General features: G+C 38.2%; 1 protein-coding gene across 1 annotated transcript; it reads left to right on the forward strand.

Moving 5' to 3' along the window:
• The first annotated feature begins 9,370 nt into the window (after positions 1 to 9,370).
• On the forward strand, positions 9,371 to 12,014 carry LOC149921212 (uncharacterized). The gene is made up of 4 exons (XM_090163527.1): positions 9,371 to 9,659; positions 9,728 to 11,506; positions 11,564 to 11,699; positions 11,769 to 12,014. The coding sequence occupies exons 1-4, from the start codon at positions 9,501 to 9,503 to the stop codon at positions 11,999 to 12,001; spliced, it is 2,307 nt and encodes a 768-aa protein (XP_090019653.1). The 5' UTR covers positions 9,371 to 9,500; the 3' UTR covers positions 12,002 to 12,014.
• Positions 12,015 to 12,243: the final 229 nt, after the last annotated feature.

The following is a 12,243-nucleotide window of genomic DNA, read 5'->3' on the forward strand; positions in this document are numbered from 1 at the left end:
AACGTGTACGGGCAGGTGAGAGCTAAATTGTCCACGGTAGAGGACACGTTGGAAGCGATTGTTCAAAAAGTCACAAAACCAGAACAAAATTGGTCCTTGAACACCAGCCCTCACAAGTTTAAAAACCAACCTCTTGTGGCAAACCGAGTCGAATGCCTTAGACCAGTCAAACGAGACAACATGAGTATCAGGTGGAGGTCGCTCATCCAGAACCGATGACCACTCATTGATTGACTTCAAAAGCTGGTGAGTACATGCAGGGCCGTCTTTACATATTGTGATGCCCTGGCACTTACTATTTTGGGGGCCCCCTATGCGACGAGATAGCAAGTATGGGCTGTAGCCGAGTACTCTTCAAGGTAGGGCAGGGCGAGTAGAAATTTATCATTTATTTTTGGTATCATGTACGGCCACAGGGTGGGAGAAATTGCCGCCCCCCCTTCAATGAGCGATTCGTTGTTGTGTACGGTGGCCGTGAAGAGATCATGAAATGGAAGCCAATCGACGTAACCACCGCTGAATGATGGAAGTTCCAGCTTCGGTAAACGTACATCACTAGCTGGTCTGACTTGTCTCACTGGAATGTTTGCTGCTCTTTCATTCGATTCAGTGACGAGTAGGATTGTCAGATCTTCGAGTCGAGCGATTAGGGGGTTGTATTCATCTTCGTGATCCGCGAAATCGTCGTCGTCGGGATCGACATTTGCAACTACGGCATCTTGAACCTCATCCAAGTCTTTCGAAAGTTTTTCCACCTTGTCTACATACAGCTTCAAGGCGACGTCAGATAGATTCGTTGCTGTTTGACCCACCGCATTTTCAATCCTGGTGATCTGTCCCTTGATAGCTGCTCTTCTCCTCACCAGAACATCCATGATGACTTATGTTGATTCGTTTACGATCGGGATATGATCGATGGTTTAAACGGTTTCCAACGGAGAATCCACGCTAATTTTCACTGTCTCTCACGGAAAGATAGCCGATTCGATGATTAGTTGAGGAACATAATCAAGTTGACGAATGTATCCGGCTCGACGGACCAAAAAATGTCGTGAACAGCGAAATAAAAGACGCGAACTTTTCCGACATAAAAACCGGTAAACCTTTTTCCTCTTATTTCAAAACAGAACTGGCCGTTAATTTATTTTTACTCGCGCAAAATAACACCTTTTTTAACAGCAACCAAAAACTCACTTTCACGCGCGCGTGCGCTATATAAACATTTGAAAACGAATATAGGTAGATGTACTATACAAAATTACGATGTGTACAACCGAACAGAGGGATAATTTTTAGGGGCAATCGATAATTTTCTGGACCTAGTACGATAATTTTATTTTGAGGACCTTGCAACGCTGTCTGGACGGGTGACGCACTATGAGAGGGGATTGTAGACCTAAGGGAATTAATGACGTCGTTAGAGAGGGCAGTAGAATGCTGGAGGACTCCTTTTCGGAGGAGGAATCGGCCAGGAGCTCGGGAAAATCATTGGGGTCGCCGTAAGGGTCAACGTGGCGGGAGGTAGCGTGGCAGGGGCGCGGGCTCTCAGCGAGCTGCAGACGCGAACCGGCGGGGGATGAGCCAGGCTGATCAAAAGCAAGACGGCGAGGAGTCGTAGTGGGTTCAGGTGAGCCCAAGGGCATCTTGTTCCGCACCCGCACGGGTTTAATGGTTCCCCGGGACCTTTTAGCCTGAAGGCGGGAAGGCTTCATGGTAGGACGACAGGTCCCAGACGTATGGGGAAGAACCGGGGACATCTAATGGGGGCAAGACATGCTCGCACGCAATAGGGCAACTGGCGAACGCGGTAAAACAGAAATAAGAACAATAAAAAGACACTCATATAAAGAAAAAACACTAATAGACACTGAAAATAGTTAAAAACCCTAATATGTAATAAGTAAATAAAAACACAACGACTCGGCCAGGTCAAAAACTAAGAATATATCAAGTGGGGAAGGGCAACAGCAGGTGGCCAAGAAAGGGGAATATGGCAAAAATAATTAAGGTATAGTTAAAGAACGGCAAATTAGAATAGTTACATAGGCGCAAAAAGGGGCCAGGGCAAAAATCAATTATAAATTAAAAAAATGGGAGCAAAAAAATATATACAATACAAAAGAAGTGAAACAACAGGGGTCGCTAAAACATAAGGTACGTGCAGGAAAAACACGCCAGTTAAAAAAAGCCAATAACTCAGGAACTGAAATCGGTAGGTGTACCACCGACTACAACAAGATACACAAAATAAAATTCATAAAAAATATACAGGCTCAGGGCAAAAATTTACGATGTAAAGGTACAACGGGCAGCAAGAGGTAGGTGTACCCGCGACCAAAACAGGGCATGAATACAATATCGTCAGCGATAAAGTTAAAGCGCAGGAAGAAAAAGTCGGCGTCCTTTCGTAGTCAGCGACAACCGACAATGCAGTAAGTTATCGCGCAGGTTTTTTTCGGACAAAGGATTTAATGTTAATTGAACGGGCGAAATGAAAATTGATATAACGTGTAAAATAATGGTCCCAATTTGGAAAATGACATGCCAAAATGAAGGTCTTGGCCAGGTGTAGCCGATTCAGACGAGAAAGTCCAAGAAAAACCAAGAACACACGCGGTATTAGCGAGAACCTGCGACGAGGTCCGCTAATAATTATAAACAATAATGAAATCACACAGCGCACACACACGAGGAGCACATCGTTGGAAAGCTGAGAAAGAGGCGATCTAGAAAAACCTCAAGGACATGGATCGTTCCGTGAAGTTACGTCCGGAAAACGCCAACACCACCTCGAGGGTCGGAGCGTTACGGAAAAAACGGAAATTACCAATTATTATTAAAACTAATTAAACTAGAATAAAACTAATCACGCCATTAAAAAGATCGTCCAAAATCACAAATAAAAACTATAATCCCGACGATATGTAAGAAAAATTCACACGATGGAAAACGATGAGACGGAGCTCGAAAGATTGCGACTTACGTAGCGAAAACTTAACGAGTCATCGTTACTCCCCCTGCCTGGAACCGCGTGGGGGAGCCTTGGTAGAGAGAGGTCAGGTACTCGAGGAAAGGGGCGGGGAGCCCAACCCTACGAGCAGCCACGATAATAGAGTCGTGCGCGACGGAGTCAAAGGCCTTAGCCAGGTCAAGCGTGCCAAGATGGGCCTCCGTGTGGGTGGAGAAAGAGTAGCGGAGTACTTCGTTAAGAAGCAGAACATTACTCCCGCCGTATACCCGCGCTTGGTTGAATTTCTTCACTTTGACATTCAGTGCACTGGGCAGAAATCACATTTCGTCAACACCGATCAACGGCCATCGCAATGCTTTGTTTCAATTAGACAGTCGGATTACCCTGGTCCGTGCCAGTTCTGAGTTGTCTGTTAGTCGCGATGATACTGTAGACGTCTATAATGATGTAGAGGCCCGTTAGGAAGGATGGCGAGGTCCACAAGAGGTGGAGTAGCGATGATCTGGAAGTCTTCAAGATAGTATACAAGAGGAGTTGTCCACCGTAGAAGTATCAGAAGCGATGGCGCTCTTGCGGAGGATGACGTATCCACTGGTGTTGTATTCACTGTAGCCGCCGTGTCGTGAAACAATTGGCCAGTGCAAAATGTGATGGTTGACGGGAAGCCAGTGGATGAAACAGTTTAAGACGCCGTCGACGGACGGTGTCTTTCCCGTTCTTCTTTATTTACAGAATTATGTTTGAAATTTTCAAAAGACGAAATTGAAAATTTAACCCTGTTTCCAATGGAAAACTGGTCGAAGGGGTACACGAAAACACTCGTACGGTGGGTCCTCTTGCAGATATTTTGATACTTCTTTCTTTAACTGACAGGAAAACGTTTGATACACCTTATATCAAAAATCGCGGAAGGAAACGGACTTTTTATTCAGCTTTGAGAACGTATTTTGGGAGCTCAAAAAAGGGTGACCGGTCTGTTAAAAGACATCAATATGAGTTATAGTTATACCCGCCATTTACCCGCGTTTGGTTGAATTTCTTCACTTTGACATTTGTAATAAATAACTTTTTATTGTACCAATAGTGGTTTTATTTATTTTTAATCCATTCTAACATATACAAGACTTTAATTTGATCTACTTCACACACTTTCTTTGTTAGTTAACTTTCAGTTTTTTTTTACTATTATATTGATAACAATTGGTTGTAGATTTGTAATTAATGAACGCTGTTCACGAATATCATGTAACTTGCTTAAAAGCAAAAAAAATTTCAAGTGCTCATAAGAGTTGAATCTTGAAGAATTCAAAGTGACTTTAGGAAAACAATTTTCAGTTGATGTAAAATCTATTCAGGTTTTTTCTGAAAAATATAATGATTGGCTAGATCATGATGACAATATTTTGCCAATCATACAATGTTCTGAAGGTATCCAGAATAAGTATGTTCAAGTTTGGAACCATTATTTTTCCAAATGATCATATAATTTTTCTATTTCAAGGGTGACATTTTCAACTATCGATAATTTGAGTGATCCACCGGAGAATCACTCCCATAGAAGTGATTATCCACAAGACGTTTGCGAGGCATCAACTAGTTACAGAGTCAGTAATGAAGTTCCAGACCCATATATCATACCACAACTTCCCCATTATATAATGAGTTTAATCAAGGAAAAAGACCCTAGTGTTTTTGATCGATCTAATAAACCACAAATCGTGAAAATTCTATATGAAGATATTAGCGGATACGATTTTTAATTTAACTAAGTCATTATATTAATTCTTGGTATTAATTACTCTTCATGGTTTTTAAATTATAGAACCTCTATACTACCAGTGGCGGAAAGAGTTTGCTACGCACTCGTTACCAAGTTTTCATTTTTGAAGGATAGATTTCCTACAGGAAAACCATTTGTATATTTTCCAATTTAATATGAATTACTTTGATTAAGCCAAATGTTATGTTATTATACCAGGTGCTAGGCGACTCCTTGGACCAGCCCTCGTGTGTATTATGTGTTGGAGTGATACTGTATAGTTGCTGGGGCAAACGCGCTGAGCCAGACGAGGCAGCGATTGCGCCTGCGAGTATACCTTATCGCTCCAACACACAATACACTCTAGCATTGCGGTTAAGCTTAGGGCTGATCCCTTATTCCACGCAGCACCCGGTATAATGTTTTATATTGTTTTGTCATTCAGATTACATGGTGCAATTCGTTGCTTCAGAAACATAGGCATGAGAAAATGAAGAAAAAAGAAAAAGATGAAAAAGAAACCGGTGTGGAAGGAATAAGTTCTAAGAGTAACAGCATGTCTAAAAAACGTCAATCATATTCTATTCAATAAATTTCCTATTTTCCTATATTTTTTAATGCTCACTTTGTTAGCATGAGTATATACTTAAAACTAGGCAGTTTTATATGCTAACGTAATTATTCAATTGTAGACTAAATTTGGATTGGCAGATGATCAAGAGAGCATAGAGCTTCACATTGCTGCGTTAAACAAGGAATTACAGAAGTCAAATCCAAATTCCACTCTTCGAGAAGAAAAAATGACCAGAACAGTGTAATTTATGCAATCATTTGCTTTGGATCATGAAGTAACTAAAGTGGTCGAAAAATTTCCACTTTTGACAAACACCAACCAGGTAAATAATTTAAAACCATTCTAGTGAATAAAAAGTATAAATATGTTGTGTAATTAGTACAGAACTACGTTAAAACAATCAAAATGTGTTAATTTGACAGTTAATTTTCGAATTGAACAGAATACAAAACATCCGTCCCTCAGCTGAGAAGTTGGCTACCTACCATATTCAGCCTTTAACAAAGCGAATAATTAAGATCATTTCCAGAATAAACAAGTTGCCGAAAGGCAAAATACAAGTCCAGCGCTAGTTATTTGTGGGATGTCAACGCAGCTTAATAGACGGTGTTGCCAATGTGCGGGAAATTTCCCTTTTTGCGGGAATTTTCGTCGTTAAATTCTCATATTTTGCGGGGATAAGAGACGAGATAGAAAAAGTGAAGGCAGCATACGATAGTCTCGTCATGCGCAGTAGATTCCGGTTTTTGTATCTCCTCAAGGTCAAATCTGAAAGTCTTTTATTTAATAAGTTTTGTCACATATATGTAATTTTTTTATATTTTTATAAATTCGTTAAAAATGTTAAATATTTGGTCGCTCCCGAATTAGTGTGCCTGTTTTCCGAAGAGTTTTCACGTATGTAAGGGGGTTGTGGTTATTGAGGGAATTTTGGACCCAAAAAGGAAAATTTTTACGTTCCGAGAGGTAAATCTTACGTTCAAAACTTGGCAACACTGCGCCGCGAAAATATGTTTGATGTTTCGTGTATTGAACGGACGTGGTACGCGGCTAATCTAGGTTGAGAGATGTAAAAATTCTGATTTTTACTACCAAATAGGTACCTTTAATTTCTAGTATCAGAATTATACAATATATCCCTTACGAGAAAATGGTAATGCTAATGGTATTTACTCAAGTCAGGCTCCCCGCCAGCAATAGGCACAAGTAGGCACGTGCCTACGTTGAAAAAATGTAGGCCTACTTTGGGGGCCTCTAAATTTTTGAAACGGTGCCTATTATAACCCTCAATATTTTTAGTTACTAGTTTGTAAAATAAGATTTGATATTTCCAATTTCAGCCTACTGAGATTAATATAACAGATTTGAAACGAAGAAAATCGAAAGTAAATTTTATCGAAATGTACTATAATTAGAGTACGGTTGGCAACGCTGTCCGTGATTATAGCTCTTCCCCTTGAAAAACCTTTTTCTTTTGAATTGACTGATAAGAGATGGTGACGCCAGGAGGGGGAAATAGGTCATGCTCGGCCGCAAAGTGCAGGGACACCTGTCTTTTTGCCTCGGTGTCAGTGAGAAGCTACAATACACACAACAAAGACATTTAGTTCTTGGAATTTGACGACGTCAGTGAAGAGGACCGGAGGGGGGGATTGCCAAAACTAGATTTCTCTCTTTCTCGTCCCAGCAGAGGTAAAGCCCAAGCCTATTGCTTTGATAGGAAGCGGTTATTCTTTCAAATATTGAGGAATTTGGGTTTCCCCTTTTTCCCTCTTTTGCGAAGTCACGTGATTTCAGTGACCATCGAACGGGGTCCGTCAGTGATTAGGGCCTCGCGTTTCGTCAATCGTCATTTCGTTTTCGTCTCCTGAGCAAGATACTTCTCAATTTCGAGTCTCTTTTGACCAGAATTTAACTGGATTTAATAGTTGATTTTTCAACAGCCTTTTTCAAGGCTAATAAGCTATTGTAGCTTAATTTTCCAAACAGCCTTTTTCAAGGCTAATAAGCTATTGTAGCTTAATTTTCCAAACAGCCTTTTTCAAGGCTAATAAGCTATTTGTAGCTTAATTTTCCAAACAGCCTTTTTCAAGGCTAATAAGCTATTGTAGCTTAATTTTCCAAACAGCCTTTTTCAAGGCTAATAAGCTATTTGTAGCTTAATTTTCCAAACAGCCTTTTTCAAGGCTAAGTTGCTATTTATAGCTGATTTTCCCACTGCCTTTTTGAAACCTAATTAGCTATTATATTTACATATACTATAGCTCTGCTTTATCCAAACAGTCTTTTCGAGACTACTAAGCTATTACAAGCTTCGTTTAGAATAGGTTTTAAATTAAGTTTTAAAATATGAGCACCCGAAAGTTTTTATCTGGGGCCCAAAAACGCCAGAAGCGCAATAGAGAAGATGGTGTTGTTAGTAGTCAGAAAGGCACAATGGAACGTTTTTTGAAATCGTCAGGCAAGAGTCATAATGATAGTCCCGGGGAAAGCTTGGGAAATAAAGAGGGTTTAGAATTCGAAGGTGGTAATATTTCTGAGGTTCTTCCAAACGTCTGTTCTGCTTTAGACATTGCACTAAGTAATGAAGCCAAAAATATTAGAAACCCTACTATATCTGCCGATGTGCAAGATTTAACTAATTTAACAGAAGTGCGCTTACACGAATTGGATATTAGTTTAGATAAAGATTGCCTTCCAGTTCAGCCTAAACTCAATGCTTTTCCTAAAACTTTAATGGGTGGTAAAAATCGTGGTTTCATTTCTTCTTGGTACGACAAATATCGAATGCTTGAGTATTCAGTTGCAAAAAATGCAGTTTACTGCTTTTGTTGCCGTCATTTTCTAGGCAGTAGAAATACTGGATTTGTGAACGGATTTTCGGATTGGAAAAATATGGCGAAAAAATTCGAAGAACATTTCACTTCGAATAAATCTTCCCACCAACTAGCCTATAGAATGTATTTAGACTACACTGAATTAAAATCTCCTGGATCAATAGCGTGTCAGCTTAATGGCCACCATAGACTTGACGTTATTAGAAATAGAAAGGTATTATCTGCACACGTGGAAGTCATAATTTTATGTTCTCAACAAGATTTAGCACTTCAGGGGAATACATCTGCCGATAAAATTGGAAACAGAGGAAATTTTATTGAAATTTTAGAACTTCTGAAAAGAAAATGTCCTGATTTGAAAGCCAAATGCGAGAGTATGCCCAATAATGCAAAATATATTCACAGCACTGTACAAAATGAAATAATTGACATTTCTGCAAATTTAGTAATGAAAATGATTGTCGAAGACGTAATCGAATCCGGTGGGTTTTACTCTGTAATTGCCGATGAAACCCGAGACAATGCAGGGGTGGAGCCGCTAAGCGTTTGTATTCGATATACTAGAAGAGAAATAGGTGTCGTAGTCTCGTAGAAAGATTTCTAGGTTTCATTGATTTACACAAAGAATATACACCCCAGGAATGGAAAGTGTAGCTCTATCTAGTGCAAAGTATTTGTCCCTAGCCTCCAAAGCTATAAAAAGTTGTCAGCCATATTTCCGGTTTCTACGAATACCAGTGATTGGTCATTTTTTTTTAAATAATTTTCTTCGTGAAATTCGTCTGCTCAAAATATATATTTATAAGCTAAACAGTCTCAAGTTTCTCAACGTGAAATGTTATGTTTGTTATGATAATTCTGCATTTTTAACTTAATTTATATTAATACACCTTATTATTATTACACATTTGTTCGTGGTATTATTGAAATATCATTATATATTTGTACAAGTTATATATAAATTGATAGCATTTGGATAGCACCATACAGCAAGGTGAGGTGAGCTTTTAAATAATGGTATGTCTGAGTATTTTCACAGTATTTATGCTTTTTTCCTATTGTTTATTCTTAGAAATTTGAAATTAATAAGATGGTGAAAACCTGCTTTTATGGACCATGCACATCGAGTTTGAACCCAAAAACGAAAAGCGTGAACGAGTTTTTTTTGTAAAGTTTCCTTCCATTAAGAAGGAGCCAGGGAGGTGTAAAAAATGGGTTGAAGCTTGTGGTAGAAGAGATCTCACTATAGACAAAATAAATAAATTTAGCAACATTTGCTCAAGGCATTTTAATGGATTTCAAGGGCCAACGCCAGATTACCCGGATCCCATTCCTCTCTCAGAGGTTTTGACCCCAACTATGTTGACAACTCCTACTGCAGCAAATACACACTCAAAAGAAACAATGATGATATCAAACAGAAATGTGAATGAAACACCAAAAAATAGACATATACCATTTAAAAGGAAAGAACTTTTCATTCCTAATAACATTGTTAGTCAGACTGAAAGATTAGAGGTAGTCTTAAATATTCTAGTAACTAAGTAATAACAGAATCTTAACTGTTTTTTTTAATATATTTAAAGGGGCAAGCTGTTTCTATGAATATTGGCGTTGAAATTGTCAACTTATTTCCTCCTACAGGATGGGCAATGGAAGCTGGTCCTACGAGTGCTACATTTTCAAAACATCAAAATGACTTTAAAACAATAGAGTGTAGAATTGATCTGGAAACCAATTTGCAGTTCTCCCTTAAAATTTTGGGTGAAAATTTTCCTCTTGAAAATATATGCCCAAATATTCATATACAATGTAACGAGGATGTACTTAACCTTTTAAAGAAGATTGATGGGTATAAATTGTGCCCTGGAAACGCAGATACAGATTTGGTGCAATACTTCAAGAGGTATAATACTGATGGTAACCAAGCTTACAGGAAAAAAGGTTTTTACAACGATAGATTGAATTCTGTTAACAGCATTAGATGTGTTCGTTTACTGAAATTTAACCAAAACCAAATACGATGTCCAGAATGCTCTGTTTACAGAGGTACTTTAAGAAAAATGCGGGTACGAGCTGCGACCAAAAAACTTAAAGCTACTTCTGCCATCAAACGTTCTACTAAAAATGTAATACAAATCTCAACAACCCAAAAGAAAAGACAGCTGATAGAGAAGCTATGCAAGGCAAAACTTCAAGATGAAGATGAAGATTCATTCACTTCCATTGTTTTGAAAGAACAAATCAAGTCCATGACCACCTCCAAATATGGAATGAGGTGGGATCGTGGGTTTTTAAATTGGTGTACCTATTTGAAAAACAAATCTAAGGCATCTTACGAAATCATGAGGAAATCAAAAATTATACCAATGCCAACAACTAGAACATTGTATAATCACAGCCACACAGTTGATAATGGTAGCGGATTTAATAATGAAAAATTTCTTGAAATGGTGAAAGAAACCAAGCTACACGAACTAGAAGAACACCAAAAATATTTTGTGTTACTATTAGATGAGCTTGACATAAAACCTGATTTGGTGAGTCATAAAAATTCAGGTTTATTAACCGGATTTAAAGACATATCACCAGATCATAATAAACTGGACGATATTGAACAAAAAGAAAAAGGTTCTTCTACTCCCCCGCTTGCAACACACATTTTACAGCTAATGATAAGAGGCATTACTACAAGTATCAAGATACCATTCGCCTACTTTCCGACTACAACAGCAACATCTAGTGCATTGTATACAATTATATGGGATGCAATTCGTAGATTAGAATCACACGGTTTCAAAATTCTTGCTGTAGTCGCTGATGGAGCTTCGACTAACCGCAAATTTTTTAGAACATGCCACACCAACTTTGAGGGAGGAAATGCAGATGTGCCTTACTTCACCAACAACCTATACTCCATTGACGAAGAACGTCGAATTTTTTTTATCTCAGATGCTCCCCATCTAATGAAAACCGTTAGGAATGCCTTGTTTTCCTTAAGTAGAAAATTGTGGAAAAATGGTGAATTTATTAATTCCAAAGTGATTGTAAGATTATACTACAAACTACTTCGAGACAAGGGAGAGTTCAAACATTTGCCCAAATTGACCTATTCTCATGTATTTCTGAATAACCAGTCTAAAATGAAAGTTTCATACGCAACACAAGTTCTAAGCGAAACAGTTGCTTCTGCAGTTGAAATGGTGTTTAAACATGACAAAAAGAGTTATACAGAAACGGTGTCATTTCTAAGAACATTCAACAAATTCTTTGATTTATGCAATGTGAAAAACTGCACTGAAGCTTCCCGGTATTTAAAGGAAAATAAAGCTCCGTATCGCATTGCAGATGATGAAAGATTAAAGGTCATTAATTCTATTTTCATATATTTAACAGGTTATTAATAGCTTTTTCTTTTTTAGTGGTTGGAAGTTGACTTCATGAATTATTTGAACGACTGGGAAAGGGAAGTCATGACCAGACCGGGTGAATATTCCAAATCAGAAAGGTTAAACATGCTGCTTAGTCGTGAAACAATAGAAGGACTGAAAATGACTGGTACAATATTTTAAATGCAAAATTTTTATATCAATTTAAGATTTATAGCTTAACGTCTACATTTACTAGCTCTATCAACATCTGCAATTGTCAAGTTTCTATTAAAGAAAGGAGCGTCTTACGTACTAACCCAGCATCTAAATCAAGATATTCTCGAACAGGAGTTTGGACGTCACCGAGCTGCCAGCGGAAGAAATACTAACCCTTCTGTATGGCAATACCAATGCAATATTGACAAACTTAAATCCCTGAAAGGATTGGTTCTTGAAGCGCTTGGTGGAAATACAACAATTGACCAATAAATTTTTAACATTTTTAATGCATTTATAAAGTTTTTCATAACATATTTAGGAACTTTTTATCATCACAAAAAAAATGCCATCAATTCCCAGTAACTATTAATCGTCGCCTTAAAACCAAAAACACGTAACTTTGTGCACAAATCACGTGGTTTTGGTTTTAAAGTGACGAAATATGCTCATTGAGAAATTGATACACTTCATTAAAAAATTCACAGTGTGCTTTTTGTTATTGTAAAAATTAC

Source organism: Leiobunum rupestre, chromosome 11 (genome assembly GCF_980474605.1).
Source record: "Leiobunum rupestre chromosome 11, qqLeiRupe1.1.hap1, whole genome shotgun sequence".
Lineage (NCBI taxonomy): Eukaryota > Metazoa > Arthropoda > Arachnida > Opiliones > Sclerosomatidae > Leiobunum > Leiobunum rupestre.